Below are 24,244 nucleotides of genomic sequence, written 5' to 3'. Positions count from 1 at the left end.
TCTTCTTCCAGTAACCTCAATCTATGTTAGGTAGTTAATAAGGAAAACTAAAAAAAGTGTTTTCAAGATTAAACATGATTATGGAAAACTAGTCCTATCATTTAAGCTTTCTGCACTCTGTCCTCTTTTAGGTATGTATAGGTAAGATATCCACAACGAAGTAAAAGAATAGATTAACTAGGACAACATATTAAAAAGCCTATTATTAGAAAACTTCTTAGTCCTTCCGGATCATTAAAAACCATTATTAATCACAGAAAATTTATCTAGTCTTCCTAAAAACCTGGATTCAGTGGCTAATTTATGGCCGCCTCCTCATCAAGATCTGTTTTTGTTGAAAACTCACCTATTTATTATGTGTTTGTTTGTAGGATGTTATAAAGGTGAAGTGACCTAGTTTTTCTTTAATTTATTTTCCATATATTATTGGAATAGTACAAGCTACTGGAAAAACTAGTATGCTAACCCAAAAATATAAAAGTTTAGTAACAATTAACAACGTAACATCGCAATGCATTATGGTTATGGGTTATAAGCAACATAAGAATTGGATTTCGTTGTACTTAGACATTCCAAATATGATTTATCATTATTAGTATTCAATCTTTAAAGGTGCTCTACTTGTTTTCCATTAATAATACTTCTAAATGATAATTTTTATGATGATATACTGATACATTTGAAATCTATTTTCTGTTGAAGAAAAGTCTTATGATGTAAATTGACCGTTCAAAAATCTAATGATGAAATCACCTGGACATCTAAACGATACTAACCTAGTAATATATAAAGAAAAGAAAACCTCCTCCGGATAATTGTTTTTCTACATATAAGGTATATTCTTTGTTTTGGTGTTGCGAAAAAAAAAAGTAAAGAGAAACTTCCATCAACAGTAACATTACTTTTGTTATACCCACTATACACCTTTTACTCTTAGATAAATATGGTAACTCGAAGAATGTCTTGTGTTTTGTTATGGGTTTACGGTCAGCTCATGCACGGCACGTTTTGCCATTTTTTTTGCTTCTCGTTATCGTTAGTACCATTAAGTTTCCATGATTGAGATCCATTTTTTGTTACCTTAAGTCGCGGGTTCCGAAATTGCCCACGCATCTGGCAGAGTTAATTAGAAGCAGAAGCGCCGCATCCAATTTGCAGCGCCACTGATCTCAAATAAGCCGTACCGCGATAATACTCGATAGTACCTGTCTTATGTAATTAAGAGCGTTAAAACCGCTTTGACGGGCCGACACGGAGAAAGAATTTCGTTAACGAGAGTACCACCAGACTAGCAATTTTTATTGACTCCCAGTGGGTCTGCTAATAAGCCAATTTTTCTAGGAAAACATTTCGCAACGCGAAAAATTGCCACAGTTTATGGCTAAAGTATGTACAGACAAGCGTGATGTATACTAATGATTTTTTTCAGGTGTAGTGCGAACGAGTTTGCTGCAAGATATGGAAAAAATTACTAGTCTTTTCACTATTCTCCTCAGAGGCTTGTTTATATCAAAACCAATGCTACAAGTCATTATAACTGACTTTACAGCTTATATTAATTTATCAACCTAATTTAGTGACACGGTGATGGACGTGAATTCATAAAACAGATCAGTGTGCTTGTAAAAGTGTATCATTATAGCAACTGAAACTATAGAATGTTTATTTGATTGTAAAGAAATATTGTAGTTTTTAACCTTTATAAATAATTATGCAATAATCTATTTTACTTGATTTTAATCTTTGTTTTGACATCTCGAAAGCCTCTTACATGATCAACCCATGAAATCTGAAACGAATTAACATATGCTGATGGAATTTCTCATGTTCTATAAAAGAGATCATATACTCAAAAGCTGTTGACACCTAATTTAATCTGTATGGTGATGATACTAGTACTTAAAGATAGTATGCTCGAAAACTGTTTTATGTTTCTGGTGTTTTCTTATCATATTTGGAGAGAGTTTTACCGCTTATTGAAAAATAAGCGGTAAAAATAGTAATTTTTAAATCTTGTTTTGATCAATTCAATTCTTCCGGATTTAAGAAAAACATGACTCGAAACCTAAGTAATTCAGATCCGGACAGCGTGTCGTCCCAGCCATATTTACAATGCGAGAGTGTCAATTAAATAGTCAAAAATAACACGAGCCCAAAGAGGAACAAACAATTTAAAATCTACGAAGGCCACAGACGTTATTTTTCTTAAATTTTTACTTCAAACTCAGAAATTAACTAAATTCCGGCTTCGAACTCGGAAATTAACTAAATTCCGGCTTCAAACTCGGAAATTAACTAAATTCCGACTTCAAACTCGGAATTTAGTTGCAATGTTGTCAAACTGATAAATTCTACTATTTTAGATCTACTAATTAAGATCAAAGAGTGTTTGCAATGTTGCCAAACTGACTAATTTTACTAATTTGGTTTGAAGAGTATATGCAATGTTATCAAACTGACTAATTCTACAGTTTTGGTTTGAAGAGTGTTTCCAATCTGTTCAAACTGACAAGTTCAACTAATTTCTTTGAAGTGTGTTTGCTTGCAATGTTGCCAAATTAACAAACTCTCCTAATTTAGATCGAAGACTGTTTGAAATTTTGCCTAACTGACAAAATTTGGTAATTTGGTTCAAAAGTATCCTTGCAATGTTATCAAACTAACAAATTCTACAATTTTGGTTCGAAGAGTGTTTGTAATGTAACCAAACTGACAAGTCCGACTAATTTCTTTGAAGTGTGTTAGCAATGTTGCCAAAGTTAACAAATTTTACTAATTTGCTTCGAAGAAGGTTTGCAATGTTGCCAAACTGAAAAATTTTGTCTAATTTGGTTTGAAAGCTTTTGCAATGTGACAATGTAAATTCTGAGTTCAAAGTCAGAATTTAACTAAATTCAGAGTTTGAGGTCAGAATTTAGTTAATTTTCGAGTTTGAAGTCGAAATTTAAGAAAAATAACGTTTGTGGCCTTTCTACGCCTTCGTAAAAATCACAGTGTCAAATTTACCTTTAATAACGAACAAAAAAAGAAAAATTTGACAGTAGCATTTTGAAAATTAGTTTCTACTAAAACATAAGAACTAAAACCCATTTTCTTCATAGCTTATTGGATATTAAGTGTTCTTCAAAGTTTAAAATCTCTAAGTTGGTCGACATTATGGATAAGGGACACACACTCGATACTCTTTACATTCATACAGACTGTATTTGACTAAAATACCGATTATCAGAAAGAATACAAGGCAACATTTCTCTAAAATATACTGAAATCGGAAGTTTAGCAATAGGATGTTTTAGGTGCTGCGTTAATTACTTGAATTGGAGAGACTCTGGTAAAACGCACCAAGAAAAGACATAAAACGTCACGTATACACAAAACATGTAGTGACGCTAATTTTTCCCAATCTACTTTAAAGCAGTTTTCAAGTTTCAAAACTCTAAATTCTTCAGGGTACATCTTTTAGTGAAAATTATTAAGTACCCAATTTAAAGACTCAGTTCTACTCGAAAGAGTTGACAAACCTCTAGTTCTTTCTGTCGATGAAGATGCTGCTTCATTGGTAATTTTGGTGCAAAACGTTTGATTTTACTTTGTTACTGGTAAAGAAATGTTGGTAATTACATAACAGTGAACTAACAACAATTTTGAGACACTTTTTAACGCTGTAGAGGTAGTTTTTGAGTCTTCAAATGCACTTGATAAAAACTAGGAAATTTCTGGAGCTGTCAGTCACTTTGTAGTTTTTAGCAATCAAATTTATGGTTATGTAGTAGAAGTATCTAAAAAAACAGCTCAATGGGTTTCATTGTTCAAGGATTGGAAGTACCAATTTTTAAATAAATATATTTTTGATATTATTTTGTTTACCATTTTTGAGTTTCTCAAGGAGACAGCAGGAGCAGGAGACACTTATACAGAAAAGATACCGACACCAGGAGGCATTAGACAAGGTAACAGCCTTAGCCCATTTCTGTTCAATCTCCTAATGGACAGAATTATAGAGGAAGTATCATCACTAAATATGGGATACCGAATGGCACAGAATAAAAGAATCAGCATGGTATGCTACGCCAATGATGCAGCTATATTCGCAGAAACGGAGGACGACCTACAGAGACACGTGGGGTGCAAGACATCGTAAGATAGGGGAGACAAAGATATTGGTACGCTCACGTGGGAAGAATGGAAGAGGGAAGACTGCCACGCATCGCACTTGAAGAGAAACGAATAGAGCACCCGAAAGACCACCTGAGAGATGGAAAGACTGCTGGCAGTCCACCTCCCAGGAACTGATCCAGAGGAACCTGCAAAACTAACATATCGCAAGATCTTAAATATGAATAGGAAGAAGAAGAACAAGATTTCCTCAAAAGCTACTTTTAGTAAAACGAAAAGTTTTCTTATGTAACCTTCTGAACTTAGTAGACACTATGGCTGAAAAGCCCACAGACTAAAGGCGAAAAAACCTAACAGAGAGTGGTTCATATATTCTTGCTTACCTTTACTATAGCATAGTAATAAATACAAAATGCGGTTGCTGGTAATGCTGATTGCCATTTTTAAATACGTTTTAAAAGTATTTATGGTTTAACCCAAATCTCCCAGTATTTTTGGATTATATGATTTTTGGAGAAGATCTCAAAAGATGTTTAAAATATAAATCATAATAACATAGTCTTTGATCGCAGATAAAATAACATTCTAATTTTAAACCTACAGACTAGAATAACGAAAATGGTAAGTAAAGAATCGACAAAGCAGTCAGGCATAAAATAAATTAATATACGATCAGTCTTATCAATCAAATATTGAACTGAGAAGAGGTGAAAGTGGTTGAAACGGTATTTTATGCATGTATGCTAATGTGCTAGTGCCGTATGGTAATTTAACGAATCAGAACCTTGCAAGGCTGCAAGTAATATCGAATTTATGCATTTCGAGATAGCGCTCAGACTTTGTCAAAATATTGCAAAATTTTTATTTTTTTTAAGGTCGACAAGGAACGCGGTCTTTCAAACTTTCAAGTAGGTGGTTGGAAACTGCTTTTAATTATTGAAAGAATCCACTTAAAATTTTTGTTAAATTTAGTGCCGAAATCACCTTTTAAGCGCAAAACCGTGTTCAGCGCATTCATTTTGATGGTTCAGTTTGATATGATCGGGCGGCAATTTCGGAGCGGCAAAAGTTATCCCGATTTTCTGATGATGCCGACTTTGATACGGATATCGAACAAAGAATCCTGATTATATAAATAGGTTTACTCGCATTAATCCTCGGGCTACAAAATCTCGCAAGTTCTTTAAATTCCTGCGCACGTTATAGCGGGTATCACCATTGAAATCAGCAGGGGCAGTCGAACTCGTCCGTTCAGTCTTCGTCGTGTCGCTTCCGTGTAAACCAAATCGAAACTCTCGAAGCCGGCTTCACCACGTGTTGTCCTGGTGGTTTTTCCGGGCTTTCTTTCTTCATTTTCCGCAAGCGAAAATTTACCGCTCGGCTTAAGAAAATCCGAGCCAAAGTTGACTCTCGAATCGATCATATTGCTCTTCCATCAACCGCTGATAAGACCATTTGATGGATGACAAGAAAAAGAGACGCAACTATAACAATCTTCGTTTTTTATTTCCTTGTAAGTAAATGGTTTTACAGATCGTTTTTTTCGCATCTAATATCAACAAATTATAACTTGTTTTCAAAACAATCGAGCGCGTAAACTTATGTTTAGTTTTAGAGCGGCAAAAGCTTAAACAAACCAAAAATTTACCAAAATTGCACTTTTAGCAAAACCGGCTTTATATTTTTGAATGATTGAAACTTTTTTATTTATTTAACTCTTATAGATTTCACTAACGCCATTAGAAAGAGGATAAAAATTACTACAAAATGAGCCAAAACTGATGGCATCTCTAGCTCTTCACGTTACCGAGATATTTAATTTCAATTAAATTTTTTTGGAAAAATGAAAAATTTGAATATGCTTTTTTTGTACTTATTTCACCTAATTTAAGGTCCTTTGGTATAAATATGTCATTTGCTGTGCATTGGAACCCTTTAGGAGCAAAAAAAAAAAAATTTGAAAATTTTTACAAAAAATGCCATTTCTTCAATTTTCGAAAGGTTCAAAGTGGTTTTCACCTAAATTAAGGTTTTTTGGTATAAATATACCTTTTTCTGTGCATTGAAACCGCTATCGCTCTTTTTAAATCTCAATTCAGTAGAATTGGTATTGGAGTGTTTTTCTGGTGTTTTTTGTTCTGACCGCACTATAGATTTAACAGGATTTTTGCATACGACAATAAAAATTCCGAAGGACAAAACTACTAAAAGTTAACTTGAACGATTTGTAAATCAGCGTCCCCGAAACTAGTTAAGCGACTTTCTTTCGGAGATTGTTCTGCATGCCCCCTGGCCAGTGCACTTAATGCATTTTACTTAAAGCCGAATGCATTTAAATGCAAATTGAATCGAATACGTTACAGGGTGTCTTAAATTTCGAGTTGGAATTTTTTTTACGACACGTCAAGGTTTTAGAGGAAGAGTGTCGTAAACGTTTTAACGCTAAAATAATGTTCACTTACGTTTTATTGCGGTTTTTTTTTTTGTTAATAGGGCGTGTCAACTTTTTTAATTTAGTAAATGTCAAGTGATATAACGAGAAACTTAATTTTGTGCTGTCTTAAGCGATATTCAGAATATTCAGTTTTTTCGCTAGGTAGTTGCAATTAAAATAAGTAAAATAATTAAAGTAAATTTTGCAAAGTAAAATAACCCTTTAATCCAAGTGAAATTGCATTTTATTTATAAATCCGACAGTGTAATTCGCTCTTTCCTATTGTGAGAAATAAAGATAAACTCAGGAATTGCTAGGGTAAAAGGATTCTCTTAAGATTAAGACGTTAATGTAGTTAAAGCTTAAAATAAAAAAAAACAGAGTTTTTTAACCTTAAATGTTACTTTACAAGCAAATTTTTCAAAAGCTAAAAAAGTTTTCCTAAATCGTGCTTTGTTACGCAATTTTATGTTAAAGTTTGCTCTTTATTATCTGTTAACCAAATTAGAGTAAAATGTACACACAACACCCGGTAGTTTAGCAAACTGTAAAATTCGAAAGTAAACCAAATCGAAAAAGTCAGAAATATCCGTTAATAGTAGTTATTTTGTTATCTACAATATTAAAGTCTGTTGAAATTAAGTCACTCTATTTTGTAGTCCAATTATCAAAAAGGTAGTATTTACTAACTGAAAATTCGTGTGTAAGTATGGAAATCTCCCAAAAAATCAGAGATTTGGTTAGTTACAGCTAGAGTCCGGATTTCTAAGAAATTTTGCTAAAGAAAAACTTGCTATAATAAAAACAGCCAACTTTTGACATCTAATGTGAACGATTTACGCAAAAACACGTCATTTAGCAAGTTTTTTCATGCTTTTTTCTTCTTTTTGTGTTTAATTTAGTTTTTTATGCTTATTAGTTGCTATTTTTTGTATGGTTTTATTTTGTATAGGTTAATTTACAGTTTAAGCTTTTCTGAGATATTGAAGGCTTCTGAGAGACAAAAACATACCAATTATCTGTTGGAAAATGGGCAAGTATTAATTTACAAATTTAAACTGACTAAATAATTTCCAAATGCTTAATATTAATTATATGAGCTCCAAAATGTCTTGCAAAAGCTTACAAAACAGTCTAGAAGCTTCCAAAAGCTTTCAAATGTTTTTCAACCGTCTACAAGGTTTCAAAAATGCCTTAAAAGCAGTCCATAACCTTCAGTGCTCTTTAAACTGTAAACACTTTTTCAAATGCTCAAGAGAACACAAATCTGGTGTCTGTTTTGCTGTAACTGCCGCCATTTTGTAACTGACTTTAAAATTAGGACATTTTTTACAGTTTTCAAGACATGGCACCCTTAAAAATTATATTTTGACAAATGACACTACGTCACATTTTTACCATTTACCTTAACTAATTAACACAGTTAAAGACAATTTTCAAAATTCAAAAATTTTCCAAAAATAATTTATACTCCCTATAAAAATATCAAAAATCTAGTTTTTGATTTTCCAAGGGCGACCGGTGCGTTGTACGGTAAAATTTTATATTTAATGAAAGTTCCGCCTTTTTGAGGGGCATACATGAAAAAAATTTGACACTGCTAACTCAAACCGTTTTTTGAAAAAATGTCCAACAAAAGGTAATCAAGTATGACGCCCTCTAGCGGCCAGACGGGGCAAGTTAGCGGTGCCCGCTCAACGTCACGTGATAGCTCCAATCATTATCTACTAGTGTCTATACGGAACGTTTTAAATAATCAAGTTATTCGCGATTTTTTGGGAAAATACACTGAAATTTTGTCCAAATGAAGGTTTATACTGATCGCCGCCTGAATTAAAAATTAAAAATATTTCGAAAAATGTTATATTTACATAAAAACTGCAATAATGCAAAATTATTGTTCTTAATGGACCACTAAACCGAATTACGTAACGTTTGAACCTCAATACAGTTGCCTGTATACAGGGTGTGCACGAAATTGTTACTGGTTCATTATTTTTGCTCACCCTGTACACAATTTTTTAGATTTTTTTGCTCTTCACCACTGAAAAGAGAAGTTCAAGACGTTTCTTTTGAGTGGTTAAACCAAGGTACAGGGTGTTCAATTTTTGAACTAATTTTCGGTAAAAAGTTCATCAAAGTAATTTTTGGAAAACAAGAAGAAAAACAATTCCAAAAGCTTTTAGAACGCTCTAAAGGCTTCCAAATGATCTTCAACTAGTCTAGAAGCTCTCAAAAATTTTCAAGGCAGTCTAAAAGCTTCCGTATGTTTCTAGAACAGTCCATAAGTTTTAAAATGCTTTAAAAGCAGTCCAAAAACCTTCAAAGCTTTTTAAACTCTCTAGAAACCTTCCAAATGGTCCTAAAGTAGTCTAAAAAGTTTCAAAATACTACAGAAATAACTCCAAAATGCTTCTAAAGTAGTGGAAAGCCTGCCAAAAGTTTTTAGAGCAGTCTAAAAGCTTCCAAATGCTCTTAATCTAGTCTAGAAGCTCTCAAATCATTTCAAGACAGTCTAAAAGTTTCCGTATGCTTTTAGAGCAGTTTAAAAGGTTCCAAAAGTTTCTAGAACCTTCTACAAGGTTTCAAATGCCTTAAAAGCAGTCCGGAACCTTCAATGCTCCTAAAGTAATCTAAAAAGATTTGAAAACACTCCAGAAACTCCAAAATGCTTCTAAAGCCGTCGGAAGCTTTTCAAAACGGTCTAAAAGATTCCAAATGCTCTTCAACTATAGTCTAGAAGCTTTCAAAAAATTTCAAAATTGTCTAAATTTTCAAAAAAATTATAGAACCGTCTTAGAGTTTCCAAATGCCTCTAAATCATTCCAGAACCTTCAATAATGCTCCTCAAGTAATTAAAACAAATTTGGAGAACCGAAATTTCCAAAACAGTCTAAGATCTTCCGTAATCTTCTAAAGCAGTTTAAGAGCTTCAATTCTAGAACTTGAATTCAAAAAAAGTAATAAAATTTGCATCTCTGAAATAGTGCTTTTTTACAGATTTTTATGATTTTTTGAGAAAAATTAATTAGTTTTTTAAGCGCTTTTTTTGCACGATTTTAGTGCTTTTTAATCCGGGCTCTAGTTATAGCAAAACAATAAAAAGTAATACTCAAAATCAGAATTTTTGAAATTTTAAAGCGGCATATTATTAATTTTTGAAGAAAAAAAGTAATAGTTACTGAATTTGTTACTATTTTGTATTATTTACTATTCATTTAGTACTCTAGAAATTTTGCTGATATTTAGGTATTTTGAAGAATATAGCCACTTGGCAATAATGCTTATTTGTGTGTGTAGTGGATTGGGACAATTTAACATACAAACTGCCACTTAACCAAAATTGCCAACATACAGTGCGGCGGTCCCAATTGGCTCAATTAGAAATCTTGCGTGTGTGACTAAAAAAAAAATGTAAATTACAAAAAAATAAAGTTTTCGACACCTGAAAACACCGAAAAATAACCTCCATAATACATGAACCGCATTCCGGCTCGGCAAACCCTAAAAAGCGGGTTTGCACTTCATAAAGACGCACACGAATCCACTTTGGCAATTTCATTTCCAATTCATGACGTTACCTGCCAATGCATTGCGGTGATTTATACAGTTTATATTAATAATTAATCTCGACGAAAACTTGTATTTGACTGTTTTGACGAGGATACCTACAGGATAGCCTGAGACTTATTTTGCATTAAAAAGTGGTAAAATTACCAGTAAAACTTGTTCGGCTCGATGAACTTTTGCGGTTTTGAACCTGAAACTGTCTTTTTAATTTCAACCAAGGGTGGAGTTTCCTTGAACGTGCAAGAAAGTTATATTTAGTGGCACAATCGAAAACTTTAGTGAGGGTAAAAACGATCACGTCCTTGCCGATAAGGAACTGAAAGTCGATAAAAATGTCACGAAAGGATTTATGTTTTGTGTTTTATTTTGCGAGAATCAAAATTGTTTATTTTAGTTTAAAAAATCGGTGAACCAGGAACAGTGAGGTTCCAGAACGAAAAACTTCTAACAATATCAAGGCTTGGTAATAGTAATTTACGTTACAAGTCCGAGAAATGGAGGTTCTTAAAGTACAAGTCTAGATGTTATGAAATTTTTAGACTAGTACTAAAAATATCGTAAAACGTTTTACCTACGACCTCAATGTAAATAGCTAATTACGCATAGTTTTCCGTTACGTAATGACCCTCTTTACGCACAGTTTTAAGATCGGCCACAAACTAACTGTTTTAATGCTGGAGAAAATTGATTTCGTTTTCAGTTATTGCTTTATCAAAGTATATTAGCAAAGCACCCTCAACACAAGGATAATAATGCCTTGAAGAAGGCTTGGCTTCAGATTGCCAATCGAATGAAAACAATAGGTATTCGGTACAGTCAGAGAGAAAAGCGCTGTCAAAGTTTGAACTGACAGAAACACAGTTTGAAAAGACAGTCAGCGACAAAATCGTCTGTTAAACTCACTTGGAGTGAGAAAATGACAGTTTTATCCACATTTTTGGAATCCTCATTAAGTTTCCTATCTACTAACCTAAAAAAACACTAAAAAATCGAGTATAGTCAGTTAGAACAACAGTGTCAAAGTTTGAACTGCCAGAAACACAGTTTGAAAGGACAGTCAGAGACAAAATCGCCTGTAAAACCCATTTGGAATGAGAAAATGACAGTTTTAAGCACATTTTTGGAATCCTCGTTAAATTTCTTATCCAATTACTTAAAAAAATCACAAAATTTGGTACAGTCAGGGAGAAAAGTGCTGTCAATGTTTGAACTGGCAGAAACACAGTTTGAAAAGACAGTCAGCGACAAAATCGTCTGTTAAACTCACTTGGAGTGAGAAAATGACAGTTTTATCCACATTTTTGGAATCCTCATTAAGTTTCCTATCTACTAACCTAAAAAAACACTAAAAAATCGAGTATAGTCAGTTAGAACAACAGTGTCAAAGTTTGAACTGCCAGAAACACAGTTTGAAAGGACAGTCAGAGACAAAATCGCCTGTAAAACCCATTTGGAATGAGAAAATGACAGTTTTAAGCACATTTTTGGAATCCTCGTTAAATTTCCTATTCAGTTACTTAGAAAAACCGTATAAAATGTGGTACAGTCTGGGAGAAAAGCAGTGTCAAATTTTGAACTAAAAGAAACACAATTCGGAAGGACAGTCAGGGACAAAATCGCTGGTAAAACCCACTTCTAGTCAGAAAATGTTTGATTTAAGTACATTTTTGGAATCCTCATTAAATTTCCTATTCAATAGCCAAAAACAACAAAAAATATATCGGTACAGTCATGGTGAAAAATGGTGTCAAAGTTTGAATTGTTAGAAACACAGTTTGAAAGGACAGTCAAGGACAAAATCGCCTGTAAAACCCACTTGTAGTGTGAAAATGACAGTTTTAAGCACATTTTTGGAATCCTTATTAAATTTCCTATCCAATAGCCTAAAAAAATATCACTAAATTCGGTACAGTCAGGGAGAAAAGTGCTGCCAAAGTTTGAAAACACAGTCAGCGACAAAATCGTCTGTTAAACTCACTTGGAGTGAGAAAATGACAGTTTTAAGCACATTTTTGGAATCCTCATTAAATTTCCTATCTACTAACCTAAAAAAACACTACCAAATTGAGTACAGTCAGAGAGAAAAACAGTGTCAAAGTTTGAACTAACAGAAACACAGTTTGAAAGGACAGTCAAGGACAAAATCGCCTGTAAAACCCACTTGTAGTGTGAAAATGACAGTTTTAAGCACATTTTTGGAATCCTTATTAAATTTCCTATCCAATAGCCTAAAAAAATATCACTAAATTCGGTACAGTCAGGGAGAAAAGTGCTGCCAAATTTTGAAAACACAGTCAGCGACAAAATCGTCTGTTAAACTCACTTGGAGTGAGAAAATGACAGTTTTAAGCACATTTTTGGAATCCTCATTAAATTTTCTATCTAATAACCTAAAAAATCACTACCAAATTGAGTACAGTCAGAGAGAAAAACAGTGTCAAAGTTTGAACTAACAGAAACATAGTTTGAAAGGACAGTCAAGGACAAAATCGCCTGTAAAACCCACTTGTAGTGTGAAAATGACAGTTTTAAGCACATTTTTGGAATCCTTATTAAATTTCCTATCCAATAGCCTAAAAAAATATCACTAAATTCGGTACAGTCAGGGAGAAAAGTGCTGCCAAAGTTTGAAAACACAGTCAGCGACAAAATCGTCTGTTAAACTCACTTGGAGTGAGAAAATGACAGTTTTAAGCACATTTTTGGAATCCTCATTAAATTTCCTATCTACTAACCTAAAAAAACACTACCAAATTGAGTACAGTCAGAGAGAAAAACAGTGTCAAAGTTTGAACTAACAGAAACACAGTTTGAAAGGACAGTCAAGGACAAAATCGCCTGTAAAACCCACTTGTAGTGTGAAAATGACAGTTTTAAGCACATTTTTGGAATCCTTATTAAATTTCCTATCCAATAGCCTAAAAAAATATCACTAAATTCGGTACAGTCAGGGAGAAAAGTGCTGCCAAATTTTGAAAACACAGTCAGCGACAAAATCGTCTGTTAAACTCACTTGGAGTGAGAAAATGACAGTTTTAAGCACATTTTTGGAATCCTCATTAAATTTTCTATCTAATAACCTAAAAAATCACTACCAAATTGAGTACAGTCAGAGAGAAAAACAGTGTCAAAGTTTGAACTAACAGAAACATAGTTTGAAAGGACAGTCAAGGACAAAATCGCCTGTAAAACCCATTTGTGGTGTGAAAATGACAGTTTTAAGCACATTTTTGGAATCCTTATTAAATTTCCTATCCAATAGCCTAAAAAAATATCACTAAATTCGGTACAGTCAGGGAGAAAAGTGCTGCCAAAGTTTGAAAACACAGTCAGCGACAAAATCGTCTGTTAAACTCACTTGGAGTGAGAAAATGACAGTTTTAAGCACATTTTTGGAATCCTCATTAAATTTCCTATCTACTAACCTAAAAAAACACTACCAAATTGAGTACAGTCAGAGAGAAAAACAGTGTCAAAGTTTGAACTAACAGAAACACAGTTTGAAAGGACAGTCAAGGACAAAATCGCCTGTAAAACCCACTTGTAGTGTGAAAATGACAGTTTTAAGCACATTTTTGGAATCCTTATTAAATTTCCTATCCAATAGCCTAAAAAAATATCACTAAATTCGGTACAGTCAGGGAGAAAAGTGCTGCCAAATTTTGAAAACACAGTCAGCGACAAAATCGTCTGTTAAACTCACTTGGAGTGAGAAAATGACAGTTTTAAGCACATTTTTGGAATCCTCATTAAATTTTCTATCTAATAACCTAAAAAATCACTACCAAATTGAGTACAGTCAGAGAGAAAAACAGTGTCAAAGTTTGAACTAACAGAAACATAGTTTGAAAGGACAGTCAAGGACAAAATCGCCTGTAAAACCCACTTGTAGTGTGAAAATGACAGTTTTAAGCACATTTTTGGAATCCTTATTAAATTTCCTATCCAATAGCCTAAAAAAATATCACTAAATTCGGTACAGTCAGGGAGAAAAGTGCTGCCAAAGTTTGAAAACACAGTCAGCGACAAAATCGTCTGTTAAACTCACTTGGAGTGAGAAAATGACAGTTTTAAGCACATTTTTGGAATCCTCATTAAATTTCCTATCTACTAACCTAAAAAAACACTACCAAATTGAGTACAGTCAGAGAGAAAAACAGTGTCAAAGTTTGAACTAACAGAAACACAGTTTGAAAGGACAGTCAAGGACAAAATCGCCTGTAAAACCCACTTGTAGTGTGAAAATGACAGTTTTAAGCACATTTTTGGAATCCTCATTAAATTTTCTATCTAATAACCTAAAAAATCACTACCAAATTGAGTACAGTCAGAGAGAAAAACAGTGTCAAAGTTTGAACTAACAGAAACATAGTTTGAAAGGACAGTCAAGGACAAAATCGCCTGTAAAACCCATTTGTGGTGTGAAAATTACAGTTTTAAGCACATTTTTGGAATCCGCATTAAATTTCCTATCTACTAACCTAAAAAAACACTACCAAATTGAGTACAGTCAGAGAGAAAAACAGTGTCAAAGTTTGAACTAACAGAAACATAGTTTGAAAGGACAGTCAAGGACAAAATCGCCTGTAAAACCCATTTGTGGTGTGAAAATGACAGTTTTAAGCACATTTTTGGAATCCTTATTAAATTTCCTATCTACTACCTTAAAATAACACTACCAAATTGAGTACAGTCAGAGAGAAAAACAGTGTCAAAGTTTGAACTAACAGAAATACAGTTTGAAAGGACAGTCAAGGACAAAATCGCCTGTAAAACCCATTTGTGATGTGAAAATGCTAGCTACATAATATACTATTATTTCATACTGTAAGTGGTAATTTGTTAGTTAATTCTTAGTTTTTTTTTGTGATTTTACACACCCCTATACATTTTTGGACACCAACTGTTGAATAAACAACTAACAAAATTATATTACTTTTCCGGACTAGTAACGTAATGAATCATATTCCGCACTGAAACGGACTACGTAATAGTATATATGAAATAAAAGAATGTTTATACTAATTACTGTTGTAGGTTTTTTTCTATTTCAAATCTTCTCCATTTCGTCACAGAGTTCTCCATATTTTGGTGTTACCTACTGCCAAGTCATTTTCAGAATGTGTACATACTCCAAGCCTTCAATATCCTCTTCAGTTGTCACAAGTCTTCTTTACATTTTCCCTGAAAATTGGTTCGATAAGAATGTTTTTCCTCTTATGTCTGTATGTAAAATTTGTGTTATAAGTCTTGTTCGTTCAAGAAGAAAACAGTAAAATTCTAGAAAATTCGAGCAGTTAAATTTTAGGAACTAAAAGAAGACATTTTAACATCCATTTGATCTGTGGAAGTAATATCTCCAACAGGTGTCAAATAACTTTAAAATTTAAAACATCCTATAAATGAATATGGCTTAGATTTATTTAATTTACAAAAACGACCATCCAACAAAGGAATTACTTTAGACAGAGTAAAAATTTTACTACCTTTTAAGCAGATAATCCAGTTTACTTGTTCGTTTGAGATAATAAAATTTATTATTAAAAGTACTAAAAGTAAACGTTATTACAGCCAAAATTTTTATGTGTAACTTTTATCTTTATGATCTTACTAATGCTGGTAAAACCCAAAAATTACACTAGATATTCCCAAAAGAATATTTATTGCAATTCCTCGTTGCCGAAACGATTTGAAGGCGGACACTCAATCACGTCTAGACAGTTGCCCAAAATGCAAAGAAGCCACGTCGATAAGATCTCAAAGGAAGTTGCTTAACTTGTCAATTATTTTTTTCGGTAATAAATATGTAGTAATGCGCTCGATTCGAAGTCTATTATTGGTTCTGTCGATTCATCCACAACGAATATGGTACGCGAATGTGTAACGGGCCAATGGAATTTTCAATCGGATTGTAAATCGATTCGTCGAAGATAAATTGTGCCGTTCTGTTTTGGTTGTAGGTTAAGATAAATTAGTTCGTAGTAATTGATAATGTGTTCTAACGAGTTTTGCTTATAATAACTTGTCACGTTATTTAAATTTAATAATGCTCATTGTGCGCAGATTTGTTTTAATACACAGTGGTTTGCGGGTGTATGACACTAATTGATTTTTTCCTTTTTGGTATACACAGAATCTTAGCTTAGAGTGAGTTTAATTGAATTTGCTGTACATGATTGATGGCATGTAGTATTTAGCACAAGTACCACTAATTCAAGAAACATTTCTTTGATTGATTTGAAAAAACATTGTGAGGTAACAACTGTGCAGGTTACAAGTATATAAACTATTGTATGGGCATTTTTATTGTGGTGGCTAACTAAATACTTTTTTGAGAGTTTTGGTAAGGTTCTAGTACACCTTGCTACTCTTACTAGATCAAGCTTCTTGAATTTGTTAGTTGGTGAAGATTCTTCAGGAACAAAAAAGTCAAAGAACTACCAGGCTTCCTCAAGAAGGTAGCATTGAAAACCTTTCCAGGAACAGCAGAAATGAGAAATGTTTTGTTTCTGGAGATTCAATTTGTTCAAGTTTGGTAAATGATGTTTATCGTTTTATTTAACGATTATGAATAACTGAGTTGACTTATTGATTTGTATAGAATTACTCCAATGATGTTTCCATAAAAAAACTTCCAATGAGTTTTATTAAAGTTTTGAATTTTGCTTGAAATAAAGTGTAATTCTAACATCCTTTTTACTCGGGAAAATGTGTGACATACCAAAAATAGGTACGAGACAAAAGTATCGATATTGGACAACAAACTAGTAATCAGCCATAAATATAGTTCTGAATAGTGAAAAAGGCAATAAGCCTTAAACACTCTCTGTATCTCGGAAACAAATATGCTATGTTAAATGATTTTACTCTTATTTTGGGACACATTGTATAGGCAGAGGTGCTTAAGGCTTCAATACTCCCGAATTAGCAGACTTAGCGGAACATATTGTAGAGAAGAGAGTTATCAAGAAAAAGTCTGTAGAATGTGACATCGTCAGCTTCTTCTGTCACATTTTATCAATACTTCTCTTCTCTGCTTTCAAGAATTAGTGTTTGTGTAGAAAATTTGGATACAATACAGGAACATCATATTTTATTCATACAGGTCCAGTTTTAAGTGTCAATAATTTACCATTTGATAGCCAATCAAAAAATAAGTTGACTTGCAAGTTTATGTCATTTTTCTGAAAAATGTTTTCTAAGGAAGATACAATCTTCAATTTAAAACACATTTTATAGTGTAAAACTGAACATTCAAGACTTATGAGAGTCCAAATTTGTACTGAATAGTCTAAAAACTTGCTAAAGAACTAAAAACTGACCGGAAATCAAGACAAAGATTGTATTGTGCGAGAAACTCATTTTTTACTACTAAAAATAATCTAAAAGTTGGCTTTTATGGCTAGAACTGACTTTACTGGGACTAAAGAGAGTCCAAAAGTCTATTTTCAGGACTTTAATTGGTGTACAACTCATTTTCGGACTATTTCATTTCTAAAAATTAGTTCTCAAGACTAATATCGTAGCATTTGGTACCAAAATTTTTTACTTTTATTACTAAAGAAACTTGACTTTTGGAAATAGTCTTAAACTGGTGTATAGTCTTAACTTAATTTTTCAGTCTTAAAAAACACTAAAATCCGTCTGAATTTCTTAGAGATACTATGAGTGTAGAAGTCAATTTAATAGTGAAGAAACTTGTGTGTGAAGAAACTGGATTTTAGGCCTGATAAGTCAAAAACTTTGTAAAGATAGTCTTGAAACTCGATTTGAGACACTGAAAACAGCCTTAAAGCACTAAAAACAGTCTAGATTTTTAAGAAATATTTGAATTTTTAGCACTGAGGTGTCTAGAAGTCGATTTAATTGTGACAAAGCTTGGAATGCCATTTTACGTCTATGGAGAATGTAAAAATTGGTTTTTAAGTTTGCTATGTCAATAACTTGGTGAAGATAGTCTTGAAATTCGATTTTCTAAGCTGAAAGCAATTTTGAAGCACTAAAAATAGTCCAGAATTCTAAGAAAATTAAAAGCAAAGTAAAAAGCACGAAAAGTCAGTTTTCAAGACCATTTTCATGAATCTAATGTCAATGTCCTGTAACTAAGACAATTTTCAAGACTAAAATATTGAAATATTTGTCTTCAAATTATGAAAACTTACTTCAAATGCAAATTTTAACTTTCTGATGTCACTTTTCATTAATTCAGAGTCACTTTTTGAATGAATGAATGAATTTGTAGTCAATAATTCTAGACAAAGTAGTTTTTTATGACACTAATTGTAATTTTGTTATTTTTTGACTTGGACCCCTTGAGTGACTACTCGTTTTCGACTAATTTGGGGTCGCTGATCCCAAATCCGCAGTCAGATTTTACGCACCTCTCACACAGCTCGAGTTTTTTGCAAAAACGTGGTTAACTCTGTCAGTTTTGGAGATATCGTAAAACCGACTGCACTAGGGTGTTTTCCAGGCAATTTTAACATAAAATGACGTTGAGACGAACGCTCTAGGTTAAATAGCAAAAAAGTTAGGTTTCTCGCTTGGCAACGTCGCACTAATTGTAATTTTGCTATTTTTTAACTTGGACCCTTTGAGTGACCACTCGTTTTCGACTAATTTGGGGTCGCTGATCCCAAATCTTTAGTCAGATTTCACGTACCTCTCACATAGCTCGAGTTTTTTGCAAAAACGTGGTTAACTCTGTCAGTTTTGGAGATATTGTCAAACCGTCTGCACTAGCGTGTTTTCCAGGCAATTTTAGCTTAAAATGACATTGAGACGAACACTCTAGGTTAAATAGCAAAAAAGTTAGGTTTCTCGCTTGGCAACGTCGCACTAATTGTAATTTTGCTATTTTTTAACTTGGACCCTTTGAGTGACCACTCGTTTTTGACTAATTTGGGGTCGCTGGTCCCAAATCCGAAGTCAGATTTTACGCACCTCTCACACAGCTCGAGTTTTTTGCAAAAACGTGGTTAACTCTGTCAGTTTTGGAGATATCGTAAAACCGACTGCACTAGGGTGTTTTCCAGGCAATTTTAACATAAAATGACGTTGAGACGAACGCTCTAGGTTAAATAGCAAAAAAGTTAGGTTTCTCGCTTGGCAACGTCGCACTAATTGTAATTTTGCTATTTTTTAACTTGGACCCTTTGAGTGACCACTCGTTTTTGACTAATTTGGGGTCGCTGATCCCAAATCCGCAGTCAGATTTTACGCACCTCTCACACAGCTCGAGTTTTTTGCAAAAACGTGGTTAACTCTGTCAGTTTTGGAGATATCGTAAAACCGACTGCACTAGGGTGTTTTCCAGGCAATTTTAACATAAAATTACATTGAGACGAACGCTCTAGGTTAAATAGCAAAAAAGTTAGGTTTCTCGCTTGGCAACGTCGCACTAATTGTAATTTTGCTATTTTTTAACTTGGACCCTTTGAGTGACCACTCGTTTTTGACTAATTTGGGGTCGCTGGTCCCAAATCCGAAGTCAGATTTTACGCACCTCTCACACAGCTCGATTTTTTTGCAAAAACGTGGTTAACTCTGTCAGTTTTGGAGATATCGTAAAACCGACTGCACTAGGGTGTTTTCCAGGCAATTTTAACATAAAATGACATTGAGACGAACGCTCTAGGTTAAATAGCAAAAAAGTTAGGTTTCTCGCTTGGCAACGTCGCACTAATTGTAATTTTGCTATTTTTTAACTTGGACCCTTTGAGTGACCACTCGTTTTTGACTAATTTGGGGTCGCTGATCCCAAATCTTTAGTCAGATTTCACGTAGCTCTCACACAGCTCGAGTTTTTTGCAAAAACGTGGTTAACTCTGTCAGTTTTGGAGATATCGTCAAACCGACTGCACTAGGGTGTTTTCCAGGCAATTTTAGTCAGTTTTCAATATTAAAGTCTCTCGATTTGCATGAAAACTGGTTACAAATTTGGCATTTTTCACGAAAATCCCATAATGCATGTCAACTTATTTTTTAATTGGTGAATTTTTCACATTTAAAACTGGACCACACTGTATATGCATTTTATTCGTATAGAGATCTGTCATTCTCATCCAATCAAGTCAATTTACTACTAAATGAAGTGTTGTTATCATTAAAATAATTTTTATCAGTGCAGTTAGGAAAATATGACTATAAATTTTTCTTAAAAGTTAAGTCTAGTATTAAAAATGTAACTTTTTGGCTATTCTATGAATATCTTCATTGAGAAAATTAGAGTGGAAAGTTTTCGAAATGAAATAGTAAAACTGGTACTAAGCTAAACTTGAAAGGACTGAAATAAATCCAGTACGAGACAAATCACTAACCCTAATGACCTGTAGCATTATTTAGAAGCGAAACTGGGAAATATATAAGTAGGGATGAGGTTCAGGATTCCAATAACGACGGGTCCGGTCTTGGCATAATTGAAACAATTCCGTTAGGAACGTGCATGCGACGTCGTCTCCCTGAAAACATCCATCAAAAGTTCTTTATTTGATACGATCTCGTCTCTATCGGGATTGTTTTGCAGCCGGGAAGGATTTGAGCCGGGCACAAAATTTTCCTGGAAAATCCACTATACTCCCCGATAATAACGGGGAATCTTGTTACACCGAACCAATCTCTACGCGGTATTGCCAGTTTACAGTTGTTTATTGGTTGTCGACGACAAGAGAAGCAAAAAAATTGAGATTGGAGGGTAATAACCCAGAACACTTCCATGCGAGCGAAATAGGAGAAAAACTTGTTTTCCCTAAGAGCGTACAAAGTATATAGAATGCTGGACAACGACCACACACTGTTGATTTGCGTCTTGGTTTTATCAAAGTGAGATCTTTTATTGTTTTTAACAGTTTAGAAGTACAAAATATCACTTCTTAGTTTAAATGGTGGTCTATGGATGGTCTTCTCCAAAAAAACAATGATAGACATACTAAAACTAATCTTACAGATAATAGCAAAAACCATACTCGTTTCTGATAATGCTGAGAGGAAATAATCCAACAAAAAACCATCAATTGCAGTCAGAAATTGATATTGTACACTTTAACACAATTTACACAAAAACTTTTGATAATATAGGGTATGTAGTTTTGTTTTGTCCATTCTAGCCAATAAAAACAGAGTTTGGCACGTGTTTCAGGCAGTTTTTACAGCAGGATAAGTTAGTGATCATTGCAGGTTGTTGCAGGGTGATATTAGCCGTAAAACTTAGTTTTAACTAACAATAATAATGGTTTAATATTGGAAAAATGAGTGATAAAGTTTAGTATCGAAGACGAAGATTTGATGAGGTATGTATTAGAGTAAAACTAGATGAAAATAAAAAGTATGAATGTAATGAATAGTTCGAATTTTCCAAAAATGAGTCCTCTACCAAATCGAATTATCATACAGGGTGAGTAAGGGTTAAAGGGCCAAACTTATACCATGCCTAGAGTTGCTTCGAAAATGTTCGAAAATGCTTTGTTACACAGATACAGGGTGCTAAAGTTTAAGATTTTTTAGGTTTTTTTTACATAACTTTATTCATTCTTGACATAACAAGTATAATTGTTCTACTTACACTACTCTTTAGGATATCCACAAAATTACAGTGCCAGGGTTGTACATTTTGTACAGGGTACGCCACTAATCATTTATTTCCAAAAATCTAATTTTTCTTTGATTTCGAATTTTTTTGTTTCTTGCATTTTTTCCGTATCTCGAGTTATTTGCAAAAGTGTCTAGGATCTAGAGATAAAAAGTTACAATTAAATTTAAAAAAAGTATAATCCTGTCCAGGGTCTTTCACTGGGGACTGACCAACCCCCCTTTTTGGGCTTCCCTGTATGTAATTAAAGAAACTGAGATAGCCATCTGATGTGGTTTAAAAAGTTGAATTAAAAAATTAGTACCAAAATATTCCTAACCTTCAAATGGAAGAGCTACCAGCCAATAATGGTGTTTTTTCTAATGGATCAAATTTAACTATTTTCAGAATGTGCTCAAAATTCTGCAAATATTTTTACAAAAATTTTAATAATTTTTCGAAATTCGTTTGTTGACTAACCTTGTATATTGATAAAAAAAAATTATAGAGAGGACCATTCATTAATTACAACTCTGGAATCATAGCCAGAAACAATTTGACAAGACATGTTTTACAATTTTACAACAAACTAAAATAAAATATTAAGAAATAAAAGAAAAAAAAAAATTAAAATTTTGTGGTAATTTTAACTACATTAAATGGCTATTTCAGTTTTTTAAATTACTTACAGGGAAGTCAGAAAAAGGGGGTTGGTCAGTTCCCAGTGAAAGACCCTGTACATTTTCACTACAACGTGTACACTGTATTTGTGAAGATCCTAAATAGTAGTGTATGTACCAATTATAAAACCTTTAAAAAAATCTGAAAATGTATCACCCTGTATCTCGCTAACAACGAATTTTTGTACACAACTTTCTGCTTATAATCCAATGGTATAGGTTTGGCCGTTTAACCCTCACTCACCCTGTATAATAAACAAAAGATTGTTAATTATTGTTAAAATTGGAAAATTGGATTGTAAAATTGCTATCTTAAGTCACGTGATAATTTTTTCAAATTTCAAGTGCAATATTAGACTACGTTTTGATTTTTTTAACTGTAGATGCCAAATTTTGGGTTTTGTAGGTCTCTAGATAGTTTTTCAAATTTCACAACAGTCTTTAGGTCACGTGACGATTTTACAAATTTTTTATGTCATTATCTACTGTTTTAAGTCATCTAACAATTTGACAAATTTTAAATAAAATTTTTTAAGGTCACGTGACGAATTTTCAAATTTGAGCCGTTATTTTTTGTTTTAGATCATGTTAGCAATTTACTCTGCTATTTTAGGTCGTGACAATTTTTTCAAATTTTAGGTGTAATAATAGGTCACTCTATAATTTTTTCCACTTTAGATGTCAAATTTAAGCCTTTGCTTCAATTTACGCTGCTATTTTAAGTCACGTGATCATTTTTTCAAATTTTAGGTGCAACATCAGACTACGTTTTGATTTTTTTAACTTTAGATGTCAAATTTTGGGCTTTTTAGGTCTCATAAAAATTTTTCAAATTTTAACTGTCATTTTAAACTTTGATTTGGGTCACGTGACTATTTTGCAAATCTTTGATGACATTTTGGACTTTTATAAGTCATATGACGGTTTATCAAATTTTAGATGCAATTTTTTAAAATCACGTGACGAATATTCAAATTTGATCTTTTATTTTGTGTTTTAGAACATGTTACCAATTTACGCTACTATTTTAGGTCACGAGACAATTTTTTCAAATTTCATGTGTAATAATAGGCCACTCTATAATTTTTTTCGCTTTAGATTTAAAATTTGAGCCTTTGTTTCAATTTACGCTGCTATTTTAAGTCACGTGATCATTTTTTCAAATTTCAAGTGCAATATTAGACTACGTTTTCATTTTTTTAACTTTAGATGCCAAATTTTGAGTTTTGTAGGTCTCTAGACAGTTTTTCAAATTTTAACAGTCATTTTAAACTTTCTTTTGGGTCACGTGACTATTTTGCAAATCGTTGATGACATTTTGGACTTTTATAAGTCATATGACGGTTTATCAAATTTTAGATGCAATTTTTTTAAGGTCACGTGACGAAGATTCAAATTTGATCTTTTATTTTGCAAAAAAAATAAAAATTTTAATAATTTTTCGAAATTTATTTGCTGACTGACCTTGTATATTGATAAAAAAAATATAGAGAGGACCATTCATTAATTATAACTCTGGAATCATAGCCAGAAACAATTGAGGGTAGAATATAAGACAGGTTTTACAATTTTACAACAAACTAAAATAAAATATTAAGAAATGAAAGAAAAAAAATTAAAATTTTGTGGTAATTTTTGGATTCAACTTTTTAAACTACATGAAATGGCTATTTCAGTTTTTTTAATTACATACAAGGAAGTCAGAAAAAGGGGGTTGGTCAGTCCCCAGTGAAAGACCCTGTACATTTTCACTACAACGTGTACACTGTATTTGTGAAGATCCTAAATAAAAAAATCTGAAAATGTATCACCCTGTATCTCGGTAACAACGCATTTTTGTACACAACTTTCTGCTTGTAATCCAATGGTATAGGTTTG

The 24,244-nt window shown here is 33.0% G+C and overlaps 1 protein-coding gene across 6 annotated transcripts in view; it reads left to right on the top strand.

Moving 5' to 3' along the window:
- The first annotated feature begins 5,359 nt into the window (after nt 1-5,359).
- The window catches only part of LOC145725078 (monocarboxylate transporter 10-like), a 54,147-nt gene continuing 35,262 nt past the window's right edge, over nt 5,360-24,244 (top strand). For 4 of the 6 annotated variants that reach the window (XM_081973705.1, XM_081973663.1, XM_081973680.1 and 1 more), the window contains exon 1: nt 5,360-5,629. In XM_081973705.1, the coding sequence (XP_081829831.1) occupies nt 5,579-5,629 (51 nt within the window). In that variant the 5' untranslated portion in view covers nt 5,360-5,578. Of the gene's footprint in view, nt 5,630-21,234; nt 21,409-24,244 lie in introns of those variants that run through there. The other 2 variants (XM_081973696.1, XM_081973689.1) reach the window with 1 other exon arrangement.

This window comes from Ips typographus, linkage group LG1, assembly GCF_016097725.1.
Source record: "Ips typographus isolate SLU linkage group LG1, UJ_Ityp_2.0, whole genome shotgun sequence".
NCBI classification, from domain to species: Eukaryota; Metazoa; Arthropoda; class Insecta; order Coleoptera; family Curculionidae; genus Ips; species Ips typographus.
The sequence above is the reverse complement of the archived record's forward strand: the minus strand, read 5'-3'. Positions and strand labels throughout refer to the sequence as shown.